This window comes from Patagioenas fasciata, chromosome 14, assembly GCF_037038585.1.
Source record: "Patagioenas fasciata isolate bPatFas1 chromosome 14, bPatFas1.hap1, whole genome shotgun sequence".
Taxonomy (NCBI): domain Eukaryota; kingdom Metazoa; phylum Chordata; class Aves; order Columbiformes; family Columbidae; genus Patagioenas; species Patagioenas fasciata.
This window is the reverse complement of record NC_092533.1, coordinates 1419963-1447856: the sequence shown is the minus strand read 5'-3', so window position 1 is coordinate 1447856 and position 27894 is coordinate 1419963. Positions and strand designations below refer to the sequence as shown.

Below are 27894 nucleotides of genomic sequence, written 5' to 3'. Positions count from 1 at the left end.
GCAGCCTTCAGATTTACATATTAAAAGGATGTATTTACGGTGATTTGAGAACCATGGACAAGATCTGTATCTGGCTGGTGTTCCCCTGATATTGGGGCACTAACCACCTTGGTCACTGCGCTCCCGGAGCTCCTTGTGCCCAGGGAAGTGGTGTTTTCAGCACTGAGCACCGTGTATTTTCAGCGTATTTTGCTCAGATCGCTGCGACAAAGCGTTAGTATCACAAAACTACTCTTTGCTGTATACCATCCACTCGCACACTTCATTACAGATGTATTTGCTGATACTCAGTACACATCCTAAAACTGACTCCTGAGGCTGGGTCTTTGCCGCCTTGCTCAGGGTGCTGCGTTGTTTCTCCTGAAATGTGAGCAGGGCTATAGATACAAGTACTTCTGCATAAATATGCAAACATGGAACAGAACAATGCTTCTCTGTCAGAGTCTGGACAGTACCTGGTGATACATTTACTTGTGCTACAGATACAGAGCAGCTGGCAGCCTCAGAGGCTGGCAAGGTATTTGTGCTCCATTGCAGCATCGTGGGACTCCCAGGCCACTTCTCGCTTTGCTCTCGGTTTCCTCCTTCCCCAGGGGGCCGGCGAGTCACCCTCAGCAAACAGAACGCACACAGGGTCTCCTTTTCATACGCTGTCACCTCTCAACCAGTTCATTCATGTTGCCCAGTGGGTAAACTCAGATGAAGAATGTGATCTGAGGCAAAACAAACCCAAAGCTGTGGTTACTGGAAGCTCACGCAGCCCCAAAGCAGCCGATGCCTCAGGAGCTGCTCTGGGCGGTGATGATACCGGAGTCAGGACACACACCCCCAGTGAAACATTAACATCTCTTTTGCCTGCGGAAGAAACCTGAGTTTGATTAACAGCCACTTTATTCATGGTCTAGGTATGGAGCTCAGATGGAATATTCCTCTCACTGAATACTTAAAAAAACCCCACACTCAGATTTTAAATACAGCAACATCACTGGTTTTACTCAACACACAACATTAGTTTAAAATATTTTAGCCAAGGGATTTATTTAAAGCCTCATTGGAACAGAACAATCTCCCCCACTTGTCCCAGCCGCCCCGCAGCGCAGCTTCTCCCTCCCAACCAGCACTTCTTGTGCGCACTGACAATGGAAAACGGCCTAAAACCAAACCCCTGAAGGGGCTGCTTCAAAAGTAAACCCTTCCAAGGCATGGGGAGGGCTTTGCAAATGACCACGTGGGAGTAGGTTCAGAGCTTTTCATTCCACAAAGGGTTTATTTGAGGTGGCTTCAACACTGATCAACTTTTTGCTGTCAATGAGGATGACGCTTTTCTGCCCTCCTACCGAACAGCCCATGGGGATCCCCCAGAACCAGGGAACACCCACAGTTGGCCACTGACAAGAAAGGAAATCATTATTTACTTCCATTATAGTGTATTTTTACTGTGTCGTTCATATAAACAGTAGCAACGAGGAGTCCCACTGAAATAGTCCATAAACATTTCCTATGGCTTTGTGCAATCTCCATTTCAAATTTGAACACCCACATCATCTCTCATTTCAAATACTCAGCCCACCCACGAGAGGAGAATACTGGTATTGTTCTTTTATTGAGATCGTGTCAATCTGGAAACAGATGGACAGACAACAAGAAGGGGAAACACATGCCAAGTTAATAGGAGCAACACATCCTATCAGTCGTTTCCAAAACACACACTGCCAGCTGCTGTCACTTGGCCCGTCCAAGGGGGGAGGCACATCCAGCCTGTGCCCAGAGCACCCCCAGAGCTCACCAGCACTAACAGGATCACACAAATTCACCAAACCCAGCCCAGCGAGCGCCTGGGGAACGTCACAAGTTACCATGTGTGAAAGCTGATGCTGGGTACTAGAGGGAGATGCTTTTCTCTAGGTTTTCTAATTGTTCTTCGAAAAATTTAATCTGCTCTTCGAGGTCCTTCTGCTCGATCAGCAGGGAGGTCTTGAGCTGGACGAAGTGTCGGTAGCCGTGGAGCTGCTGCTCGCTCAGGTATTTGGCGAGGATGCCGGCGACCACCCTCTCCCTGCGGTCCAGGTTCTCCTTCAGGTCTTTCGCATCCTCCCGCTGCCTGGACAGGAGCTTGTGCCGTTCGTCCAGCGATTGCTAACGGGGGGGAAACAAAGCAGCACGCTATGAAAACTCATCGCTCCTGGCAGACTCGAGATCTTCATTTGGAAGCCACACTTGATTTAGTTTAATTACTTCCTCTTGCGGGCTTTGTGCTCCACATAAGTTTTTCCTTGATTGAATTACTCATTCGTGTGGCTTGTGAGGTGAAGACACCCAGTAAACCCCACCAAGGCTCACTTCTTCCTCAGGAAAATAAATTATAAGAATCAATATACTTAACATTCTGGTAATTTTAGAGCATCCTGTGCCCATCCTTCATTTAATTAGAGGTTCTTTAAGGGATATATCTTTGTATTTTCTGAGCTGCGCGTGTCTCAAGTGCCAATACCATATTAAAAAGATAGCGTGACTTCTATTAAAAGGTACCTACGATAAAAGTGTCTTTGATGCAGACATAATGGTTCAAAGGCTTCTTTTTAACCAGCCCACGAGAATCAAGCCCTGTCTGTTCTATGAGTTTTTAATCCCTTTCCCGTTTCAGGTAATTCTCTTGCAGCTGTATTGATTTTCACGAGGACAGCACTGCTGGAAAACACCCAGTTTCAGGACAGTGCCCAAAAATCTACCACTGAGCAATGATCGTCGTCAGCGCCCTAAAAACGGAGCCGAAGCTGGAGCCTGCTGGTTTTCCTAATGCCAGGGCAATGGCAGCGAGGGGGATGTGGCTGTAAAAACGCTGCTACGTGACCAAGTCTTCATTGAGCGTGTTATTCAAATTCTTGAATACATTATTTTAATGTATTTACTGTATAAAGAGTATAAAGATATTCTAAAGATACAGTAAAGAGTATAAAGATATAAAGATAACACTAAAGCAACAGCAGCCCCCCTGCCACCCACAGAGCCTGTTGGCCGGAATCAGTGTGCAATACTGCTCAGAATTATTCCTGTTAACACAACATTCTGGAGCAGGTAGATCCTGGCTCTTGGTGCCCAGCCGGACCTTTTGGTGCCATCCTATGATAAATCTCTAGAGCTGGGGGCAGCGGCAGCGCTCCCAAAAACCCCAGCATTTCCAACTCCGCGCTTTCCTGATTTCCAAATGAAAAACAACAACGGGTATTGCATGGATAGAAACACAGCTAAAAGCAATAAGGACAACAAGCATCATTCCTGGGATAAATTTGGCTTGCCTTCTCTAGCAAAAAAGTATTTCAGGCCTGAAAAGATTTCCCAGTGACATGAGATAATTCTTAATTATCCAGCAAAACAGGCCAGTTGAGTTACACTGGAGGGAACTATCTGAAGTTATGACCACATCTTCCTCCTGCTCCCTACAGTTAAAACAAGCACATTAAGTGAAATACAACTTCAAAAGCAGTAATTACCGCATTTAAATTACCAATGAAAAACAAAACAGAGCGACAAAAACCCCTCCTGGAGCGCAGGTTGGGAGCTGCTCCCAGGGATCTGCCCAAGCTCTGGTGCGGCTCCCGCCCCAGCGGCCCCTGCAGAGCCGCTGTTCCCATCACCGCCTCCAGAACGCGTCCTGCCAGCAGTCGCGAACCTAAAGATACAGAAATCCTTTCAGTTTTAGGTCAGCCCGCTCACCTAGCAAAGGTAAGAGCGACTCACAAAGCGTCTCATTGGGGAGACTGACCTTGCAGCTTTAGACATCCTGAAGCCCGCACAATCAGTTGAGTCTCGCTCTAACACACGTATCTTGAGACCGTTGGGTCAAGCGTCCTTTAGCTTTATGTTGCTCATTATACACTAAAGTGATTATGTAACCAGTATGCAAATGTGCAACCAACTGGGTCTTTAGGACCGCCCTGAGTGTGATAAGATTTTGTATATAACAGCTGCTACTTTTCTTTCTGCTGTGCTGGCTCGACTCCAGCATCCAGGCTTGTGCAACCAGTAACAAGCATCTGTGTCCTTGAGCTACAAATTTGGCTTTTCTTTCGCACACCGGGTAAAAAACCCTGTTTTTGGGACAACAACTGTGCACCAAACCTGTGCTCCACACTGAGGTCATTGCCTTGGTGACACCAAACTCTGTCCGAGCAAAAGCTGCGTGGGATTCCTGTAGAATTTACAACTTTAGAGCTATCAGACAAACGAGGTGAGCGCAGCCTCACCCGCGGTGAAAACCTAAACACCCGCTTGCTTGTCACTGACCCTCTCCTCGGCATCCGTGTTGCCATCGATCCTCCTCATGGCATCCTGGACCCTGGCGAGGCGGCTGGACAGGCAGAGCAAGAGGCTCACGACCTTCTCCAGGTCCCCGATGAAGGTCTCGTAGCGCTCGAACTCGTTGGGCTTGCAGAGGGGGCGCAGGGCGGCCGCCAGCTCCTCCCCGCGCCCCGCGCACGCCCGCGCCTCCCCGCGCAGCAGCTCCCGCTCCGCCCGCAGCGCCCGCAGCTTCCGCCGCAGCCGGGACGCCAGCTCCAGCTGCAAAGGGGGGAACAAAACCATAGGAAGCTCTTATCGACAAAGACAATCTGTGTTATTTCTAGAAAATTCATTTTCCTGGTGTCATCCTCGCCAAATTCGAGTTTTAAAATAATTTTAACCTCTGGAAAGAAAAATAAAAAGAAATAAATTTTCTAAGCTGTACTTAATTCTCAAACTCTGAAAAGCAAAGTACTGGTGATGGCCTTAACTGGTGACATAATCCCCAGCTCAGAGAGTGAACGACAATGAAGACGACAACATGATGACACGTGGGTTTGCTCCGAGACGTGAGCATGAAGTCACAGTCCCATTACCAACCTTTATAAGAACTGCCTGGAATTTCATTTATAATATGCCCAGGGTGATCCAAGCAAGCCACAGAGTCTGCACAGCAACGCGAGCAGAGGAGGCTGCTTGGTACAGAAGTGTTGATACAGAAAAGGGTTCCGAGACCTCAGTGGGAGAAGAACCCTCTCAGCTCTTTTTGGAAACAGCCAATGCCACCATGAGCAGCAGCAGTGAGACAGTGGGTGACAAAGAGCGTCACCACCCGCAGAGCAGGAGGAGTTTCGGGAAGGCAGGTTGTCATTCCCTGGGGTAGAGCATGGCCAGGTTTCTACAGGAGAGGGAAAAAAGATAATAAAATTCTAATTCTCCAAAGCCACGTATTGCCCTTCCCAGCTGCCGCAGTTCTATCATAACCCACCTGTCCGAGCTGCTTCTGTTCCCTGCGTGGATGGACATTAATAGGGGAACATAGAGCGAAGAAACTGCTGCCAGGTCTCTCATTATTTAGGCTGCCATTTGTAACAGATTTCACAAATTTTGAGGCCAGATTTGAAGGTTAAATTGGGAGCGAGCTGCCGCACAGGAGCTGGCCTGGCAAGGAGAGGTCTCACCAAGCCTGCTCCAGCCCAGCCCCAACAAGAAAGGTACGTGGGGGGAGAGATCTGAACCAAACCTGGAGTTAATTAAATACACCCGTTCTGATCAACACGCTGGTTTGCCAGAACTTCACCTACTGGCAAACGCAGATTCGAAGTTATCCGTGAAACAATATTATTGTGACAAAAGCCAAATAGAAATAACCACAGTAGTATATGTGACACTAATAATGGTTTTGCTGTGTTAAGAAGCACCGGTTCCTCTGTTGGCATCCACCTACTTTCTTGGACGTGATGTCGTCCAGGTCGCTGGCGCCGTCCCTGCTCCTGTGTGGGATTTGGGTCCCGTCGGAGGCAGGACCTTCACTCCCCCGCTCCGCACCGTGTTCAGACCCAGGGCATTCTTCTGCTGCACCTGTAGGACTTCCCCTGCTATTGGAATGAAAAATAAACACCTGTGGCAAACACTTAAGAGTTTTGTTTACGAACACTGCGTTCGCTGCTTCAAAAATCACTCTCTTCTCACAGCAGCAATTCTAAGTTTTTACAAGATATAGAGTAAGAGATTTGCAGCTCAGGTTTGTTACAGTCCCATTTTTTGAGATATAATTGAACCATAGGTTCAGATATTTCTTGATATGTAAATCAGGAAGATTAAATATTTTGCTAATGAAACAAAAATTAAAAGCTACGCTCAGTTCATCTTCCTACAAATATATATATTATATTCATATGCTAGAACAGCTTAGAATACTAGATAATCGGTTTTGTCTACTTACTCAAACTCCTGTGCATGCTGTACATCTCCCTTTCTTCTGTGTGATTTATCCAGCATGGAAATGTTAATGGGAAACAGACCCTCCAGCAGGTCGAGAGCCGTTTTTCTAAGGGGATGAGGCACGAGAATATCAACCAGAGAACTGTCTTTGGCAGCGATCTCCATAGCGAGCTCTTCACACCGCTGGTCTTCAGGAGACGGCAGCATGGCCTCGGGCAGACCTGGCCCTCGGGCAGGGAGAGCATCATCCTGGCTGCTGGGCACGGATGTTTGCTCTGCAGCTGAACCTTTGGCCGTGTGTCTGTCCCCTCGGCGCGGCTGAGCTGACGCTGGACCGCAGCACGTTCCTCGCTCGGGAGAGGCTGCCGGATGCTCTACTAAGGTGCTGCCATTTGGAGATTTAGTTCTGCATTCCTCCTCGTCGCTGTTTATTGCGGGACGCTCCTCCTGAGCATCCTCCTTGTTTCTTGGGGTAGGAACAGAGGCTGCAGGACTCGGCTCCTGCGTCTCCTGACAACACGCACGTGCAGTCACGTCATTGTCTTTACACGCGTGGTTCTCACATCCATCCTTCTCAGGATCACGGAAACTATAAGGAGACACTTCCTTTTACTTTAGACACTTTCTCTACAATAGATACTTTTGCAGTGTTTAAGCAGCTACAGTTAATTATTATCTTTCCAGCTTTTTTTTTTTAAATTCAGATTCCACAATACCTATTAATTTTAGCGTTATGTTTATGATGCTGCTGTTCTGTCCAGAACTCCCAGTGCCATTCATACTGACCTGCTAAGCCTCTTAGCTAAACTAGAAAATTTAAGAAAAACTTCAATAGCTTACTAAAATCTCTTTTCTAAAATGATTGAGCCTCTAGGAAACCCTTTGGAGCTTTTTGAATGACTGAAACAGCAGAAATTCTATTGCAAGTACCAGCATCACTGCCCTGCTGAGACAGAGTTCAGAGACTTTTCTCCCCCGATGCTTCTTGAATGAGCAAAGCAAACAGAGTTAACACACAGACTTTCCAGTTAGCTATGTGTACACGGCACAACAATTTTCCCCTTTAAAAACCCCATCAAAAGCCCCTGTTATCCCACTCTGAGCACACAGATTTGCTAAGACTGGGCATTTCCGAGCTGTTGCAGGTGCTGTTTGTGCCGGAGCTCAGACGAGGGAGCTGTGAACTCAGAGAGCGAAGCAGAGCGGTGGGGACAGCAGCTCAGCTGCTCTCTGCGCCTTCCACTTCTGCTCCACGCAGCTGGAATTATTTCAAAGACTGTCCCAAAAGGAAACAAATAGGATATCCCCGTCTGGACAAGGAGGAACCCCAAGACAGGAGGACAGGAGCAGCTGCTGCGTTCACACCTGGCACAGCCTTACCTGGGGGTGCCGGCAGAGCTCCCGCTGCCCCGGGACGGTGACGGTGCCGCTGCCCCATCGCTGCGTCCGCGCGGGTCCTGGAAACGAGAGCAGAACACTGGGGCAACCAGCGCTGCCCAAATAGGCAGCTCTTTCATTTTACCCCCACGTTTGTCATCCCCAGAAACAGGAGCCAACAGTAAGTCTGAGTAGGTACAACAAGGTTTTCAATTTTGTCTGTCTCTTCTTGTTAATGAAATTGCTATTATGCTCTTCCCAGGTAGAATCATCGAATGGTTTGGGTCAGAGGGGACCTTTGAAGGTCCTCAGGTCCACCCCTTGCCATGGGCAGGGACATCTCTCACCAGCAAAGCCCCATCCAACCGGACTTTGAACACTTGGAGCACAACCACAGGAAACAACTTTCTGGTCGTTGTTAAGAATGTAAACATATAATAAATCAATCAATCCATCACTGTCAAGGAAGCATCCAGCTCTTTTTCCTGCTAAATCAAAGGACAGCTGGCAACAAAACACATTCTCACTGGCTCTCACAGCAATTCAGAAAGCAGGTGGCACTTTGTCAGCCTCCTCAGTTGGGTCACTTTAGCAGCATATTAGATTATTTGTTTTCTAACCCTTTTACCTTCTTTATTCTCCTTGAAAACATTGGCAGCGACCGTCTTTCGAATCCAGGAGCAAAAAGGTTGGTCATTTATAAAAATGCCTCTCTAATACCCTTTTCTGGGACAGCGCTCTAACGAAGCCACCGCAGTTCACAACAGCGACTGCCGAAACGCAACCAGCATTCTCTTGCAACTCTTCCCATTCAAGAACACCCTGTTCACCCACAATACTTTCTTACAAATACTTTCAAGAATAATGAATTCTTACCGTCGATCATAAATGTTTAGAGCATTAAAACTGGTAGTGCTTCTCTCAGAATCCCCTCAAATTATTTCTCCTGCACACTGCAAAGCAGAGCACGCATTTTGCTTCCAAACGGCTACATGGTGTTTCCTATATATTAAGCAAATGTGGCTTTTCTCCTCCATCGTCCCGCTGCTACACGCTAAAAAGTTAAAGTCTTAATTCCTCATTCATGACATTCAGCAGTTTTTCCTGTGAACAGCCTCACAGTTCTCTAAGAACAGGTGGATAGTCATAAGATGGACTCAAACAATAGCTACTATCTTAACATCTTTCTTACCTGTGTGGAAGGAGGAGTGGATTTGGGTCTCTCGCGAGCTCTCCCAGCTGCCGGCTCACCCACCTGGGGGATGCTTTGGGCTGACACCCGCGGGCCGCTGTGGGTCCCGTCCGCATCGCTGGGACACGGGTCGTGCTTCAGCGTCCCCGCGGCGGCAGAGCTGGGATCGCACCTGCCGGGCACGCTCGGCGGGGGAACAAAAGCCAAAGGAGGAACAGCATCTGGTGGCTTTTCTTTAGAGAAAACCTGGCAGGAAACCTCTGTGTTTTGCACCTTCCTGCTCCCGTTTGGGTTGGAGGCCTTGCCAGGAGGCCAGTTGGGATGCGACAGCCTCTTCTGCAGGGGTGGCTTGTGCAGCGGGAGGTGCTGGGAGCTACCTGGTCTTTGACTGATCTTCCTCTCCATGTATTCGATCAGTGCAGTATGCTGGATTTGCTTCAGCTCCATCCTGGAGATACTTGAACTGGAAAGTGCCCTCCCTCTGTTCTCCAGAGTCTTTTTCCGAGCTGCCACTACGTCTTGCTCAGTGATTTCATCCCTGACTTGATTCCACGACACCTTATCTGCCAGCTGATCGAGTTTCTCAGGTTCAGAATAACAGAGTTGCTTTTGCTCCTTTGTTACCCTTCTCCTTCCTGCTATTCGACCTGTTTGTGGCCTCTTAATTTCTTCATCTCTGTTGAAACTTTCCACGGATTCTAGATAAGAAGGGGAACAAGGAACAGGGTCGGCATCCTCACTTGCACTGGATAAGGAGAAAGACCTCAGGTGTTCAATTGAAGGCCTTCCAGATGATTTCTGTCTCAGTCTAATGGGCAAACTCATCTGTAAGTCTTTTCTTTTAAAGGAGGTTTCTCTCAGAACCTTTTTCTGAGCCACTTTAAGCTTCTCTCTGTAGTCATTCTTGAAACTCTCATCCACGGACAAAGCGGGACTCCTGCGAATGAGGCCTTCGGGCTGGAGCAGGAGATCGTCAGCTCCGCGCTGACGGTGGTGGTCGGTCCTTTGGAGCCGATTACTCTCCTGTTGTATCTGCAGACACCGTGCGGGGGCAGAGGGGCTGCTGGCTGGAAGCTCCTTTGGTGAGCTCCTTGAGTCCTCCTGGCACGGGGTGAGCTTGTTGGGCTGTAGCGTGTTGGTGGGTTTCCCCCCAGAAAGATAGTAAAGCATGGGAGTTGTCTGCCTGGTGATTTGTTCACCAGCCAGGTCATCCTGGTGTTTCTGACAAGGGACAGAAGGCTCCTCTTGTCCTAGATGTGTGCTCAGGTCAGGGCTGCTGTCATAAGTCTGTTTTTCTTTCTTGGCTTCATGTAAAAACTGAGATGTGGAATCTTCCTTTGGCCTGGAAAAAGGTGTTTGATGAGGACGATCACAGCATTGCCCGTTTCCCTGGGCTGGCCCCTCGCAGTGAGGGTGCTCCGGTCCCACAGCATCATAGCTGCAGGACAGGGACGATCTCGGTGTTCTACCTTGCTGATTCAGGAGCAGTTCCTTATCACTCCCAATTTTTCCTTCGGAGTCACAGCACTGATGTCCATCTGCACAACTGTGGAGCTTCCTGGAAGCAGATTCCATTAGAAGAGCATTCTCCATATATTTTAAGTCACAACTGTCCTCAAACACATCCTGATCCGAGTCCGGATGCAGCTGGGTGAGCAGCGGGCACCGAGCGCAGGGTGAGGACCCCTTTCCTCGGCTGGGCTCCGGCACCGCACTCGGCGGATCCGCTTCTCGCAAACCCGGCTTGCACACAACGCAGGGACACTGCTTGTCTTCTTGTGCATCACCAACAGAACCAGGGGGGGTGTGCACTGGGTGACAGGGCCTGGAGCTCTTCTCTTCAGGAATTTTATAAGCATGAACTGAATTATAAGCAGAAAGTATTTTAGGGACATTAGCCGCAGAGTCAGTCTTTAAATATTCTTGAAAAATGAACGAAGAAGGTCTCCTGAAAATGTGTGGGTTGCTTCTCTTTATAGGTTGTTGCGATGGATTCCACTCTCCATTTTCCTCTGTCTTTAACCCGTGATTTTTTGATAGAGCGATCTCATTTGCAGAATCAGCAGAAGAATGGCCCTTGTTTTCCAGAGTCCTTATCCTAGCAGCCACTGTCCCCTGCTCGGTACCTTCATCCCTGGGGTGGCTCTGTGTAGCATCCCTGCGGGCGAGGGGACCGTCCTGCGCCCCACACTCGCTGTGACTGCCAGAGTTGTGTCTCCCTCTCGCATTTTCGAGGTGTTTGGTGACTTTATAGCTATCGAGCCGTGCGGGAGGAGAAGGTGGAGGTGCATGCAGAGGCAGCGGCACCGGCCGTGAAGTCCTTTGGGCAGGAGTGACTCCACAGCGTTCTGCAAGGCTGGTGCTCTGGGAGTTGTTCTGGATGCTCAGATCTGGTGTCTCGTGTGAATGCAGGCATCCGAGGTCAGAGTTCGCTGTGCTGAGATGGTAAATACCTCTCACGTATTCCGAGTCCATGTACGGTACCTGCTCTGGAGGCAAACAGCAGTTCTCACCGTAGCACATTGGGGTGGGATGCTCTGGACCGTTTGATCCCCCTGAGAAGGAGCTGTAAGCAGAGTCTGCTCTTCCAGGGAGGTGCAAGGGCTGATCTGCGCTGCCCAGCGACTTCACTGGTGAAAGACAACTTCTGTTTCCAGAAGAGGTGCCAGGCTCTACCAGCTCTCCAATGCTGGCCCCTGGCCCGTGAGTCCATCTTTCTGGCTCATTTCCAGATGAAGCCATGTTGTAGCATTTCCAGAAACTAAAACTTCATTAAATGTCCACAACCGACTTCTTAGAAAAGCACATTTTTCTTTGTGGTCACATCCCAATAATATCTAAAGGATCCTAAAAAGAAAGAGAAACAGGTGAAAAATCAGAGGAAAATTAGTTCCTGAACCTGCCTAGAAACAAACCTGAGAGGTCGAAAATCTCAGCTCAGATACAATGCTAATCCTGGAGGTGCTTAAATACAACATGCACCTGGCTGGTTGAAGTTCCAAAATGACTTAGAGTTGTGCTTCCAAAAATGCTCATGACCCCAGAAGAATTATCAAATAGAAAGAAATCACCATTATAATTCGTCTTATCAGCCTTCTCCCCACTCCTTAAAGGCTTACATTGTTTCTCAGAGAAGCAAGAACTAAATCTTACTTTATTTAAGGACCCTGATGAAAATAGTTTGTCGTTCAAGTGAGCATCCGTGCCATTGCCATCCATGCTCAAAAATACACATCTCGGAAAACCTTTCCCAGCAGCTTACATGAAGTGCCTTGATGGGAGATCAACAGAGTATCTTGACGAGAGATTCTGCTGTCAGCAACAAGTCGTTGATTTTTAAGACAGTCAAATACTTTTTGGCTGATGCTAAGAACTCCCCTGCAAACACGTCAAGTGTACCGGAAAAAGCAGCAGCTTGGAGTTCCCGTACAACAAATACACATTTTGTACAGAGTCGAGAAGCCAGTTCATGTCTATTAGCAGCACTTGACGGTTTTTCACACGTTTTGTGCAGGTTTAGTGAACAAGTGAGGCCTCTCCAAGCAGCCGTGGAATAGCAGCCGGGCAGGAGGTGGCCATCATTGTCCCCTCAGCCACCTCCATCACCCTCCGACACCCCCACAGGCAGCACCAGCCCGAGGAAAGCCTGACAAGTACCAACCAGAGACCTTATGCAGTAATTCTCATTTAAATGAGTTTTAAAGACTCAGAAAAATGGCACTGAGAGAGGTTTTGGGGACGATATAGCTGTCTAACCAAAAAAACTTCCCATTCCTGCCTCGTTTCAAAGACAGTCCTGGTATCATTCATTTTGAACCAAAGGAAGAGATGGATAGGAGCCAGAATACACAAGTTAATCTAATCTATATGGTGAACTTGGACTGGTGGGGCACAGTAAATAAATTAACTGGTTTCTGGGAAAAGAAAACAGCATAACACTGCACAGGAGGAATTTCTGCTGGGATTTTTTTTAAGATTTCAGTAAGAAACGGACTCCAGGGGCTCTGCAGAAGTTCTCTCTCTCTTCAGAAATTATCTAAAAGGCAGCTGTGAAATTTAATTGTCTATCCCTGAATAACAGGGTCACATAGGTAACAGGAAGCACCAACAGCTGCTGAGGACATTCCCCATCCTTTTCACCACGGCGGTTTGGAGAAGTTAAAGAAATAAAAGCCTTGGATACCTGGTGAAAGGAAGACTTTGGGTTTTCTGAAGCTACACAGAAAGAAGAGCAGCGGGGAGCACGAGCGCACCGACATTCAGTGCCAGCTCAGACCGTCCCGCAGTCGCTATCGCTCCACGTTACGTTACCCACAGGAAATCCCAGCCCACGCCATGGGGTCCCGCTGAGCTGTGCAAGCTCCGTGGTGTCAGGAGGTGCTGGGAGGTGCCCAGGACCCAAGCCCACGGGAGCCACATTGCATGGGAGAACCAGAGGCAGATTCCTCTGTCATTCTTATCCCCGTTTTTTAATCAAAATGTCACTCCAGCGGAACTCCCCACACAGCTCGTTCCTCGGCTGCTGTAACAGGACAAGCTGAGGCTCTGTGCTGGCACCACTCCACTTGAGTCAATGGAGCCGCCCTGATTTACAATGGGAATTTGGCTCTAACTTTTCACAGCTTTGTGTAGAACATAAATAACCGTTGTGCTTTGGTTTTTATATATCAACAAAAGTACTCTCTTGGTTTCCCAAGATCTCTTTCCCTCTGTTATTTCAAGTGACCTGTTGATGATTTACAGTGAGGTCGGTGACAGAGTGAAGACTTTGTCTCGGGTTTTTATGATGATACCAGAAGTAATAGGAAATATAACTTCAATATCTTAGAAGACTGAAGTAAGACCATCGGGCTGGGAAAGAGCAGCAGGAGGGACGCGTCCCCACCTGTCCCAGGTGCAGGAGGACGTTTCAGGTCATGGGACATTCCCTGCTCCACCTGCTCCTCCTGCATGGTCCTTCCCATCACCCTCCGAAGGCTCCGCAGCCTCTTCCTTCTGCTCCGTGGACAAGCACCAGAAACACAAGAGGAATTTCCCCCGCATTGGGTGCCCTCTGGTCCATGGATGGCACTTTGCGTATATGTTTTGCTCAAGACCAAGTTTGCAATTTCACATCCTTGAAACAACTGAAATATTATAGGAAATTAAGCAATATATGTTCTCCAGAAGTCTCTGCTAAAATTTAAATAATATGATACTGAAACACACCTTGGGGAAAACTTGTCTTATTTCTTTTGGGGAAGATGTTTCCCGAGCTCTAGAAGCTGAATCGTTGATCTCAGTGTGTTTAAAGAATGATGTGAAAGCTGCCTTCTCTTTTAGATGGAAGAGGATAAAATTAATGTACTTAAAACTCACCACCATTAACAACAACGCTATTGTTCTCCTCAGCTGGTAGATGGTGGAGCGCCCTTGTGGACCAGACTGTCTCTGGGCCTTAGAACCACCCTGGCAAGGCTACAATACAACGTGCACATTCCAGACAGGCTCACAATATTTTCATTGTAAACCTTTGTAAGCAAAAACATTAGATTAAAACTATATCAGAAACCAGAACACCAGAAGATGAAGGGAAACGCATTAACAGTGTGTCACGCCATGTCCAAGGAAGAAATAAAGCTACTGACAACCTACTAAGATCCAAAGTGTTGGTGGCAGTGAGTTTTGGGGTTTGGTTTTAAGAAGGTTAACTTGACTTCCATCCACCTATTTATTATATTTACTCCAGCACTACCTAGGAAGCCGCGCACAGGGCACAGCCCTGGAAGCAAAGCTGTTTGCAAATATGAAACATGCACTCTTTGTTCTCCAGGTCTGACAATCACAGGATCATAGAACGGCCTGAGTTGGAAGGGATCCACGAGGACCATCGAGTCCAACTGCTGTCCCTGCAAACTAGACCGATGACAAAAGCATGTCAGAGAACCTGTACGGATCAGAACTCCTCTAACGCTTCAGGCTGATGGCTGAGGAAGAACAAAATCCAGGTGACATGGGACATTGTGTGCACCGGGCTGGGCTGTCTCTGGGCTAAGATAACCATGGTTTATGTCTCAAAACAAGACTCGTTCCAAGTTTCCACCATAATAATGACAGAGGAAAAAAAAAAGTAGTGGCAAAGCAGTGGGCATTGCCAGGAAATGCACATTTTTGCAGCCCACGCCGTACTTTTCTCAGCTCAGGTACCAGCGCTTGCATTGCAGCTTCTTCACCCAAACATTTATCAAATCCCATTCGGGATTAAAACACCGGCCACCAACTCAGCCTCTGGATTCCAGGGAAAGTGGTTTGGATTGCACAATCCTGAATTCCTTGCAACCAACTCAGTAGGTCAAACCTCACGTCTCTGCCAAATTAACTCTGTACAGAGTAGAATCAGCAACTCCAGCCTGCAGTCAGTTAACATGTTACCTGCTTTCTCCTGCTTACACTTTGTTCTTCTTTGACCTCATTTACGTTGTACTTGCTGCTGCTAATTAATCCGTAACTCACCTGCAGTTACATACAATGCTTGCCCAAAGCATCACCCATCCGAAACACAGCGATTCTCTTTATCCAGCCTCCGATTTATCTCCAGCAATCCCAGAACACCAGCCCTGGCACTGAATGCAGCCACACTTGTGTGCTTGCGCAGTTCAAGTTTACCAACACCATCTTTCCATCAGAAGAATGAAAATCTTCCGTAATAAACACAGGCAGAGTTCAAACCTCCTTTTGAGCCCAGGCCATTGGTGCTTAAAGCTGAGGAGTTGTAACTTTGGAAAACCAAAGAGGATTTCTGCCCCAAAACACTCCAAAAAAAGGCAATATTCTGCTAGCATGGGGGCACATGGCAAACCTCCTGCATCTATTTCTGTCAAACTGCCTTTTTTAAACAAATGGCTCCATGGAAATAAAGGGGGAAAACACAGCCATTAATCCATATCAAACTACAATATGCAACTGTTCTCCAAGCAACGAGAACGGTAAGTGTGTGAAATGCAAAGCAAACACCGTGACCAACCTACCAATATTATGTCATGTACATGATTGTAAATGACCTGTTTCTTATCAAAGGGTAAACACCCCATGTCAATATTAGCCAAAATTCTTCAGATTCCAATCAATTGCACAGTCCACAGCACCCGACCCACGTGTTTCACAGACCACGGGCTCTAATTGCTCCCAAAATATCATCTGTGGGACTCTGGCTGTAGCAGGCAGTCCCAGCAGCTGTCCCGGGGGTCTGCAGAGCCTGAAGCCTTGGGGAAGGTGATGAGAGTTGCTGGTGGGACAGACACCTTCGGTCAGGCCTCAGTTGCTGATCCAGCCCCAGTCCCGGGGCTGAAATCTGGGCGCACTCACACCACCAACGACCTGCGCGTCCTTGGTCGCCGCGTCTCCTCTTGCTGAGACACAAGATGCCTGGAAATCAGAGCTGCTCCTTCGACCAGACTGCGAAACATTCAGAAAACCCAGACTAATGCCTGAAGTCCTCAGATTCCACCACTTCCACGTGACTGCGGACAGCGTGGCTGGCGGATCAGCTTTGCACCCAGCAGCTCCCGAAGTCCCTGTTTCTCTCTTGGTTGATGTTGTTGCGTTTTTTGGTTGTTGTTGTCAGCTTTTTTTTTAATAGATACATTCACTATATTATTATTTTTCTAATGTTTAATCAACCATTTTATCCCCTAGGACTCTCAGTTTTAGGTTTCAAACAGGGTGGCAACATACAAGAATATATCAGAATATATCATCAACCCCTTTAGATGACTAGAAAACACACATTCCACTAACCTGCATTTTTCTTGCGAATATTTCTGAAGACTTTAAAAACCAGATTTCTCATTTAGTGTAATTTCCAGAACTATCACGCAGATTGCTAAGGGCTGCCAAGTATATCGTACATCAAAAGCCAAGGACAGACTTTCAGGTTTGGCTTATGCAGACCCAGTGGGAAACTCACCCTGCTGCTGTGAGCCAAGGGAAGTCCAAACGTTCTTAAAACAGAGCCTGCATGGGATTTTGATGAGGTTTGCGTCTCAGGTGCACAGAAATACATCTCACCATGGCTTGAGGAATGTGAACACTCCCAGTCAAGACCGTGGATCCAGACAGCGGAGCTCCGCTCCGGCCACGGTGCCCAAACTGCTCCGTCCTCCACCTTCCCTGGAGCCACCCCCCATGCAGCGATGGGATCTCAGTGCCAGACAGCGCTGGCCTTTCCACAACCTGCACACCCGGCTGGAGAAAAGCCATGGCCCAAATTAAATGATTTTGGACCCAAGAACCATAGTCTGTCTGATCTCTGGCCTAGGATTCAATGAGGAAGATCAGCTTTGGCAACTCTTCCCAGCCCCACCAAAGACCTTTTCTGAGCACCAACAGAGTCCGACCTTTTAATCAAAGCAGTCACCCACCACATACTCCTCCATGGTCCTCCAATTCTCTGACTTGCCTTATTCAGCCTCAAAATTTCTCTCTGCTTCCATCATCATTACTGCTTAATCTACTAAACACCAAACCCTTATTTTTCTTTTCTACCTCTGAAAGCACTTTGTCAGAAATCACAACTTTTTGCCATATTTCATCCCTTCTTACCTCATCACAATTTTCATCAATCAAGTTCATTTGACGCCATAAATTCACCATCCATACTGCTTTGACATGCTACAAGAACAGGCTTAGAAATATTGAAGAACATCTGGGAATGTCAGACTCTTAAAGTACTTGGCTTCGAAAAGAAAAACTAGCAATACTGTGCATTTTCAGACACGTTTCTTTAGAATTAGTACGTACTATGTACTAGCCTAGAAAACAAAGAAGGGAATTCCAGCTAAATAAAGAGGCTTCCCTCGCCTCCTCCCCGCACCCAGGGTTAGGGAGAAGTCTGCTCTTTAAGGGCAAAAAGTGATTTTTCTGTCCCCTGCTTGTCTCAGTGCAAACAGAGAGGTGAGAAACCTCAAACTGACCAGGACACGTTGAGATAACTGTGTTCTCCCCAATGGATGAGCCATTGGATTTTAACAGGTACAAAGGAAAAAGAGGTTTGATTTCCAGCTGCAACCTGAGCATGTGCTCACGGAGCAGGGGCAGGAGCTGTCTCACAAGGTGTTCTTCCAGCCAGCGAGGCTGTCCAAGAAACACAAAAATGACATTCTCATAGTGCTCCTGACCTCCTGCTGGCTGCACTGAGCCTCCCACAGCTTGGGCTCCAGAACAAGAAACCGGCCTCTCAATAGATGAGATCCAGGGCACCATCTCTTTCCCCAGATGTGTGGTCTGGCTCCAGAATAACTGACAGGAAGAGTTGCTTAGTACTCTGTGCACGCAGTTTTAAAACATGTCTATTATTAGTGTGTTACACTGTGTAAGCAACCAATAATTTTAGCATTTTAAATATGAATTTTCTGGTATAAATGAAGTTCTGTCCTTGTTTACTTATTTGGTTCTACTCACGCATTTCCCTATGAAAAGCATCACTTGTGCACACAGACATGGGATAAGCCCCGAAGCTCAGGCTGCTCTGTGTGCTCATGTGCCTGGGGCTGCTTGCAACCCCAGGTTAAACATTTCTACACGTGGTTTTAATGTTTTCCAAGATACATCCTGCTCCGTCACCTGTTCTCTGCAGTTACAGAGGGGTGGGAGCTGATGGACTTTGGCAGCAGATGCTCTGGAAGAAACCCGAGTTAGCCCTTGGTGAGCAGAAAGGTTCGACAGACAACACAACACGTCAACGCTTCGTTTTCCAACGTTGCTCTTCCCTCTCTTGCCACCTCCATGCCTGGGTCTGTTCCCACCAGATTCACAGCAAACAAGATACAAGCAGCACACAGTAACCAGAATGTTATTTTCACTCTTTGCTTGCATAAAGCAAATATACAGATAAGCATCACAGCAGCTGTTGAATGACAGACACCGTGTACCACATACAGCCATCTAAACCGCATCCACACGCACTGAAATGACGCTTGGCTCGTTACCTCTAGCGATCTGAAGGCACGTTCACAGTCAGTATAGCCAGCGCACACTTCCTACCTCCAGTTTGATCTTTAGAAAACAAACACCAATGCTTTGGGTCCACATTCCAGTCATTTCCACAGGGAAGACCTGAAAGTCAGTGGAAAAAGCAACTGTGACCGTGAGAATCGGCGGTGTTTTGGGCGCAGCTCGTACCGTGCCAGAGGTGGCTTCCCGGTCCCTCCCGGTCCCTCCGCACACCCGCGATGTCTCGGAGGCAGCGGTGGCTCCACACGCAGGTACGAACCTCCGCCTCCCCGGGGGCAGCTGCCCTTTGCTTTACCCACCGCACGCAGCGTTACAGCGGCAAAGCAAGAAAAGCAAACAGCGGGCTCGGCCGTTTCATTATCTCCCCAGTCAATTATTAACGACGGTGCTTTTTCTGCCCAGCGGACACGACTCCCACGCAGGCACAACTGAAAAATTCCATGAAGACGCTGCCAAGGCCACGGCAGAGAGAGCAGGCGAGGCCCTGGGACCCTGGCACCCCATCCCGCATCACCGGGAGAGCATCCTTCACCCCCTAAACCTCAACCTGTCCCCAAACCAGGTCACAACAGAGCCCTTGCTGTGGGGCAGCGGGGAAGCACCGCTGGACAACAGCTCATTAAATCCAACTGAAAATAGATTTAATCCAACAAATTAGGTAGATTTGATTTTCTTAAAGAATTATGTGCTGCTTTCAGAGGGGAAGAGAAAAAGGGTTGTACAATAAAGCTCAAAGAAACACTGAAGCTATGTTTTATACGCTGCAGGGTTTTTGTTTTTAATGCTTTAGTTGGGTTTTGTAAAGCGTCTTGTTCATAAAACAGCACAGAAGGCACGTGGATTGAGTCTCTCATCTATTTTTGTGCAACTTTGAATCAGCTCAAGCCTCTGCAATAAATTCTTTCCTGCCTCCAAATATACATGATGGAGCCTGATAATCACATTTTATAACATCCTTATCTGGCAAGATGAATTCCCGCTAGTTTCCAGCTGGGCTTAAAAAATAAGCTGATTTTACGCCACTATTCTTTTCCTCAAACTAAGCTGCCAACTGGATAATGCCATGCAGGCATTGTTCTTATGTATCATGTCTCAAGGGAAACCAGGGGATTCCTTCCACATTTCCTACAAAAACCATCGGCTTGCTTGTGGCTGCATTCAGTTCCCAGGTGGTGCCCGGGCGGAACGGTTCTGCAGCGGGACATGGATCCCACCGCTGGTTCTCCTGGCTCCACCACGCTCTGCAGCCACCCCAGAGAGCCCAGAACCCAGCCCTGGTTTAGTGCACAGAAGCAGGAGGGGACGGGGAGTATTTTGTTGGGGAAATCTCACTTGCACACCTCCTGTGTGAGCAGAACACAGGAGTCTCTGAAATACAGTTCACTGATGTCTCATTTAACGCATATTTGAGGTTTTTCTGTGAGCAGCCATCCAGGCTCCTCTTCAAAATCCCAAACACAAACAGGCCATCCCTACAGCTAATATATATATGTTTTAATTCCATCAGCACATAACACGATCAGTAACCCCCAGAGCATGGAGAAGGGCTCCTGGGAAGTTACTCAGTAACTAACTCGGTGTTCAGTCATTGCATTAAACGCTGTATTCACAAAGCGCTGCCTGGGTATCTGATGGAGTCGAGTGTTGTGGCACAGCAGGCGAGGGGACTGCTTCCAATGGTCTGAGAAACGAGAAGGGAAAGAAACCCACATCTTGCACTGCAAGGAAAAGACAAACCTGAGCAAGTCCCCTGCCGATGACGAGCAGAGCTCCGGTGGGGACAGAGCTCCAGTGACAAGCAGAGTTCCGGTGGCGACAGAGCCAGTGACACTGGTTGTGCTCTCCCCGCGCAGGACCCGCTGTGCGCTCCTTTGATAACAGCACGTTTGGGGTAGGTACGTCCAAGGTGACCGATTTGTTAAAGTGCTGCAGACAAATCCAACCTTAGTCCTACGCAAATAACGAAGGTTCAAACATAAGATGTGAGAAAATACAGAAAGCCAAAGCCATCGTTCTTCCACCCAGCACCTCAGAGGATCCAATCAAACTGCTGCTGAGTTCAGGCCAGGCTCCTCACTTGGGAGAGTTTGGTTTAGCTCTGGGATTTGCCACCATTCTTGGTAAGGTTTGGCCCTTATATTAGAATTAAAATAATATAAATAATTATATATATATAAGACATTTGGACACATCAAAACTAACATGGTGTCCAGACTCTTCCAATCACAGCACTGTGCCCAATGTCCGTCTCCTGACCACTCTGGACAAGAACTGCACAGACTCAGAGTTCAAGGGCCCTTAAACGAAGTGTCCTGTATGTAAATCGGGGACAAACAACATTCTTCTCGCTATGCTGTTGTCAGGATGAAAACCTGCGCGGCTCTCAGAGACAAACACAACTTCCCTCCCAACCTGGGGGCGCCGAAAGCTCCTGCGAGGTGCAGAGTGCCAGTGACAGCTTGGAGAAAAATCACTTGAAGCTTTGCAAAACAGTGCAAAGCCGCAGGAAAATGGTCCCGTCAGCACAGTATCGTGTAACTCCCTGCTCTGAACCACCAGACCTTTACGAGTAACTTGCAGTAATACACAGTACTATGCGTGCAATAATATAACTATAATAGCTCCTTTAGGGCCCCACCTGTCACAATAAATCCGTGTTTTGCAAGTATTAACAATTAAAGCTCTGCGCTGCCTTTGCATGACGTGCTGTAGGTTTGGGGTGAGTGTTTGCCCTTTGCTCTCTCGGATTCAAGCCCAAGAGAGCGGAGCTGCTCCCCAGGGACAGCAAAACAAACCCGCTCCCGAGACGGGGGTCACCGCAGCCCTGCCCCGGCTTACACACGATAATGTGTTAATGACTAATAGTGATTGAATGAGATGCAATGGAGAGACTCCAAAAGAGAGAATTCCCAGCTGCTCTTGGCAGTTAAAACCACCACAATCCATTAGAACTGGAGAATCCAATAGAAGCGAGGCAGAAACCCCCTGCGCGTCAGACACGGGCACAGCAGCCGATCGCTCATCACCGCTAGGAAATAACTGAGTGTTCTCGGGAGATCTACACGTCATGAAAAAGCCCACTTGGGTTTGTTATCTATAAACTTACATGGTAACAATAATAAACAGGGCCTAGAGTAAAACCAACCAAAGGATTTGGTAAAAACAACTGAGCTCAGGCTCCTTTTATCTGTTCCTGAATGCTTAGAGCGCATTTACATTATGTTTTCAAACTCTTCTTCACAAACAGAAATACCAACATACACAGTGGATTTCTTAACTAGGAGCTAAGACTTCCAGGGAAAGTTGAATTTTCACAGCTAATGCTTTCAGAGATGCATAAAATCTTCTAATGTTCATGACGAAGCTTTCAGCGGTTGACACCAGGATACCCTTCGCTTCTGAATGCGGCCACGGCACAGAACTGCTCGGGAGCAGAAAAGCAGTCGTTAGGATTATGGCCAAAACTCAGCTCTTCACACTGCTTTACAGACCTGCTCGATCTGCAGTCACTAGGATGCGATCCACACTTGTGTGCTTGAAGGCAAGGACCTGAAACTTGGATAAAACGCAGGAAAGCTCAGCGATCGACAGCCCCCAGGGAGCTGCTTGCTCATCATCCACCAGCATCTCATGTTCCGCCGCTGCCCCTTTAGCAGCAGCCGTGCAGCGCCCACACCGCAAATGCACACAGACTGCAGGGATATCAGATAAACCCAGCATTAACTAATTCCTCGTGGCTGTGACAGCCTTGCATCCAGCCTCAAATACACCAAATCTGATACCGGTTACTCATGTGAGCCCTTAAGGCAGCGGGATAAATAAAAGCACAGCTGGTTGCTGCTACCGTCTCACACAGATAAGGAGCCGTGGATGGGCTGATCAGAGCCCCCTTTGCCCCATGGCGCTGTTCCCCGAGCATCTCCCGTCCCGGCCTTTTCCACAAGATGTTGGGAAGTGAAATCCAAAGGGGAAGCAATGCAGACAGCAATTGCTACCTGGAAAAACTTCCAGTTGCCCAGCAGGCTATGACCTTCCAACACGCCCGGGTCACTCCCGCCCCTGCCACCCTGAGCCCGCTTGTAGTTCTGTGTCTGACCCGTGGGGCTCCCCAGCCCTCGCTGGAAAACACCGCACGGCAGAAGCTGTAGCTGAGCTTCCCGAGGAACAGATGCTATGTACAGAGAACGTGACATTCTCCAGTTAAACAACTTCATTCTGTCAAGGGTTTGCAGGGAATTCTCATGAGAGTGGGACTGGAGATTCAAAATTTCAGAGCAGAGCGCCAGAGACACGAACCTTGGCGCCGAGATCTGCCAGAACCGCTTTCTGGCATCGGCCGTCACACGTATTTTCATTTTGACAACTGAACTGGTTCAGTAAGAACTGCTTCAGTTCCCATCATCACTTTTCCAGCCTGCATACAAAAAAACTTAAAAGTAACTTTTGGCTTGTGCCAAAGAAGACATTCCAGTCCCAGCCCAAATTAAACATTCTATTTCAAGGTATTTGGGATAGGAAAAACCATCAAAGAGCCACCAAAGAGTGGAACTGCACAGTGTGTCACCTGGCAGGGCTGCGAAATGCACTGGAATTGGGACACTCTTGGGCAGTCAATTCCTGCCCAGGTCTGCGGGCAGCGGACACCGTGAGGACGGCAACTCTGCCCCCTACAACCCCACAGTTCATTGTCCTAGAGCTTCTGCCACAAACGGCCTCGGCAGCAGGGACGGGGACGGAATAACAGGAGGGAGGCTGGGACGGGTGCAAACGGCACATTCACAATAAGTGGAAAGACGCTATGCCTGGATTAGATAAAATTAGTATGAGCTCATCTGATTTTAAGCTGGAAAGACCCTTGGATGTATAAATCCCTCAGCAATGTGGAGCGCGCACAGCTGACCTCCTTCCAGCCTGCACCAAGAGCACATTGCGAGCTACAGCCCAGCCGTGACCGCTCCGGGGTCACAGCCGCCCCACGCTGTTCTGCGGGTACGTCCGGTGACAGGCGTGAGAACAGCAAGGGGCTCACAGCACATCCCCCAGCCAGCGGGTCACTCAGACACAAGGCGCAAGCAGCGCGTTTTACCCCATACCCAACGCCTCCCCAGCTCCGACAGGTCCTGTATTTACAGAATGATGCTTATCTGCGAGAGCAAGTACAGGCACTCCGCTAATCTGCATAGGAAAATAACCCAAATCTCATTTGAGACATGTAGTCTACAGCCATTCATACACACCAAGCCAAAAACATACATTCTGTGTCACTTGTGATGCTGCACAGGACCCTGTTCTGGCAGAATTTGCTAACCGCCCGGTTCCCGTTCCAGCTTGATGTGCCTTGAATTGGTGTAACCGCAGTGTTGGTGAAACCGGCTCCGCTCCCGGGCTGGACCGTCCGTCCTTCATTCCCTCACCGCGGCACCCAGCATCGTTCAACCCCAAAACTAAAACACTTGGAGCCATAGAATCATCACTTTCATGATAGAGAAAGATCATCTACATCACCAGAAAACGCACCTGTCAGATTACTTATGGAATATTAGAGTGCATTTATTCACTCTTAAAGATGTACATAATTTGACAGAACACGGAGTTCTGTCGCTGTCCTTTTAAAAAGTGTTTATTTAAGGCCCACTGAAGTAAATGGCACCTTTACACTGATTTTAACATTTTGAATCAGATCTAAATCAGACCCCAAAAGCAGGCAGGAAATACACAATGTAATTAATCTTTTGCATACCCTTGAGATAAATATGTCCCTTGTTTAAAGAAAATGTACACTTGCCTCTGTTGTTTGAGTGTGCAAATGGTGAACTGAAGAAAAGGTGCCTTGCACTTGGCCAACACCGGCAGTGGAAACCCAGAGGAAAATACAACCACCCAGGTACTAGAAATTAGAGGGAACTTTTCAAAGAATAAAGTTTACAAGATCTATGCAGATTTGACATCAATGACATTTCTAACATGGTTTTTCCTTTGCAAATAACTTCTAAGGAAATTAAAACTTCATTTTAATGACAAATATTAGAAAAACATTAAAAGAGGAGCTATGATTAGTTCATCCCCCCCTCCCCCTTTTGCTGTTTGTTCACTCTGTATTAAAACTCTATACATACAAAATTATGCTGGAAAAACACTCACAGAACTCCCATCCCATTTGTGTGCCAGCACCACCCTTCAGTTATTTCACAAATTCATCTGTAAATCATGGTTTTAACCAGCGAGTCTCCTTGGGCACTGTGGGAGGCCCAGCCGGTGCAGCTCCCGGCCCCAAACTGGCCAGGATGGTGACGATCGGGCTCACCAACACAGCTCACCGATCGATCGGGCTCACCAACACAGCTCACCGATCGATCGGGCTCACCAACACAGCTCACCGATCGATCGGGCTCACCAACACAGCTCACCGATCGATCGGGCTCACCAACACAGCTCACCGATCGATCGGGCTCACCAACACAGCTCACCGATCGATCGGGCTCACCAACACAGCTCACCGATCGATCGGGCTCACCAACACAGCTCACCGATCGATCGGGCTCACCAACACAGCTCACCGATCGATCGGGCTCACCAACACAGCTCACCGATCGATCGGGCTCATGATCGGAAGCCACAGGTCAAAGGTGGAACCATCACCGACACTTTGGGACCAGCAGAGCCAGCCCAGCCACGACTCTTTGGAGATCCCGGTGTGACAAGGACAGAATCTTCTGACATTTCAGTTACCAAAAAACCACCCAACTAAAAGCAAAGCATGTGCATTTTTCAGAGACTTATTAATCAGCCAGACTTGGGAAGATTTTCAGAGGAAACAACAAAAAGAACATCCCCGATGCAAATTCATGCAAAACAAAATTCAGTTCCTTTCTCCAAAGTGTGGGAAACAAAGTTGTTCAATGACAGGTCAGATAATAGGCAAGACATTATTTCACACTCCACACCCCCCCCAAGCTTCTTCTTAGAAACACAGGTTTCATTTTGTCCACATTTTCCCCAAATTCTGGGCAAAGCAAACAAGCAGAGTGAAATTTCTCAGATGAAAGACTCTGGCAAAGTGCGAATGCGGAAACGTGTGTTACACCTGAAAAGCCCAAACGCCGGGCAGTGCTCGCAGGTGCAGCCCATCACCCCAGCTGGGCACAGGGCTGCGCTGGGGGGTGCGGGTCCAGGGCCCCCCCGCCCCATTGCGGAGCTCAGGATGTGGGGATCGGTTTCCAGAGCCGGCCCTGCCAGCACAAATCCGGCCCCTCGCGTGTTCGGGCTTGTACCTCAGCACTAAATAAACCCAAACCAGAGGCAGCATCGGAGCTTCCACAACCCCCCCCGGCAAACTCACAAATAAACACATTCGCATCTTCTCTCACCATTTGTAAGCGGCTGGAAAGTCTCATGCGGTTCCCTCCCACACGCACTTGAAAACACTTTTCTTCCTCTCACCTCCCCTATTTATTCAGCCTGGATTTCTGTCTTCCAAGTGCTTCTTCTAAATTGCTTTTCAAGTTTCAACTTTAACGTTCCCTCATTAATTTTCACACTTAAGCGCAGAACATTTGGAGACGCTTCTACTTTTTAAACGTATCACTTCATCACTACTTTGCAAAACACTGAACACTCCAGAGTTAAGTTTGGAATTCTTTAGAATACACATCTCCATTGAAAAACATTCCGTTTCTACCTGACACCGCTTCATTCTTGACATTAAATGCTGCTAAGGAGACCTTTCTTTCTGAGAGAAGAATCCTATTAGCAGGTCTCTGCACAACAGGAAAAGAAGGGCTCAGGCAATTACTGCCCTTGTGATTTTTGCAGGAAATAATTATGTAGCTCAGGTCTTTAAATCAATAGAAAGATTAAAAACCCTCCTGCTGAAGGCAGCACAAATAAGCCACATTGTTACAGCGGAAAACTGGTTTAGCACCGTAATTCCACACACTCTAAACTATGAAAGACCGCTTTTTACCACTGAGTATCAGGTTAGACACAACCATTTCCAAAAACTCTCGTGTTCCGAGCAAACGTTACCTGGCAGGTGCCTTTAGCACCGCACACCCCAGGAGTGGTGACGCCCCACGGAAACACAGCCGAGCCCCCGCTTCCACCCGTGACCGCTCCGAACAGGGACAGGGCTGCTCGGCGCCACGGCTTCCCCGCGGGGATCCGACCCACAGCCCCCGAAAACGCCGGGTCAGGAGCTCAGGGAAGGGAACCCCGAAGGGCTCCGCTGCACCAGCTCGCTGCCCCTGCATCCCCCGCACAGCCCCGGCCGCCCACCCGGGGCGAATCTCTTCCAGACGGGCGGGCACGGCAATTAGAACCGATCAGGGTAATTAACAGACACTGATCATCCCCGCGAACATTCATCAGCTCAGGCTGGAGCTTCCTCCGCCCGGTCCGCAGGGACAAAGCCCCCTCCGAGCATCCCATCCCAACTCACCTGCCCCGTCCAGCTGTCCCACCCGCGCCCCGGGACGGGCGAACACGGCTCCCGGGTTCCCACGCTCCCACACGGACGAAACGCCCCCCCGTGTCGCCGGCCGGAGCTACTTGTACCCCGGGCACGGCCCGGCCCAGGGGCGGCCCGGGGGAGGGGTCAGGGAACGACCCGGAGCCGGCGGGGGGAGAAGCGGCTCTGGGTCCCCCGGCTCCCCCTGCAAACGGGGGAAAAGCCCCGCGGACGCCGGGCAGAGCCCAGGGAGCCCGCAAAGCGCAGGAGCGGTGGGGACTGCCCTGCCAGACAGGGTGTTCAAGGCACCGGGTGGCTGGAGGGTGGACTTGGAGTCACCTCGCTTGGAAAAGACCTTTTGGACCACCGAGTCCAACCACAAACCCGACACGCCTCTGTGCGTGAAGAGTGAGAACGGAAAAGAATATCGTTCCGGAATTCATTTTCCTGCAGTTTTAAGAAGCTAAGTTATAAGTTAACACCTTTCTTGCTAAGGGTCGCATAAGGACTCACATCTTAACCATATCTGATAGTAGCACAAAATGAACCAGACCCCTACAAAATGAAAAACGCAGTTTCCCAACTCCTGCCTTACAGCTGCAACCAAACCCGACAGCAGAGATGCTGCAGGAATGGCCAGAACTGTTATTTTACTCAGGAGCAATAA

At 48.5% G+C, this 27894-nt stretch overlaps 1 protein-coding gene across 6 annotated transcripts; it reads right to left on the bottom strand.

Annotated features, from left to right (window-relative positions):
- Nucleotides 1-1247: 1247 nt before the first annotated feature.
- On the bottom strand, nucleotides 1248-27300 carry SHROOM1 (shroom family member 1). 6 transcript variants are annotated; one of them, XM_065849379.2, is made up of 8 exons: nucleotides 27219-27294; nucleotides 18757-18883; nucleotides 8792-11638; nucleotides 7603-7679; nucleotides 6224-6811; nucleotides 5726-5876; nucleotides 4285-4557; nucleotides 1248-2136 (listed from the first exon to the last, which is right to left on the bottom strand). In XM_065849379.2, exons 3-8 carry the CDS (start codon nucleotides 11531-11533, stop codon nucleotides 1882-1884), a joined length of 4086 nt encoding a protein of 1361 aa, XP_065705451.1. In that variant the 5' UTR covers nucleotides 11534-11638; nucleotides 18757-18883; nucleotides 27219-27294; the 3' UTR covers nucleotides 1248-1881. The 6 variants fall into 6 exon arrangements, with proteins under 6 accessions (XP_065705451.1, XP_071670707.1, XP_065705450.1 ...); XM_071814606.1 differs by having other exon boundaries at nucleotides 5726-5873; XM_065849378.2 differs by having other exon boundaries at nucleotides 18812-18883.
- Nucleotides 27301-27894: the final 594 nt, after the last annotated feature.

What these genes read in the sequence shown, in the direction of transcription:
- SHROOM1 (XM_071814605.1), bottom strand. Translation starts at nt 11,533, where the DNA reads ATGGCTTCATCTGGAAATGAGCCAGAAAGATGGACTCACGGGCCAGGG. An exon ending in CAGCATGCACAGGAGTTTGA is followed by an intron (nt 5,877 to 6,223) that starts GTAAGTAGACAA and finishes TCATTCCAATAG; the next exon opens with CAGGGGAAGTCCTACAGGTG. An exon ending in ACGACATCACGTCCAAGAAA is followed by an intron (nt 4,558 to 5,725) that starts GTAGGTGGATGC and finishes CCCCCTTTGCAG; the next exon opens with CTGGAGCTGGCGTCCCGGCT.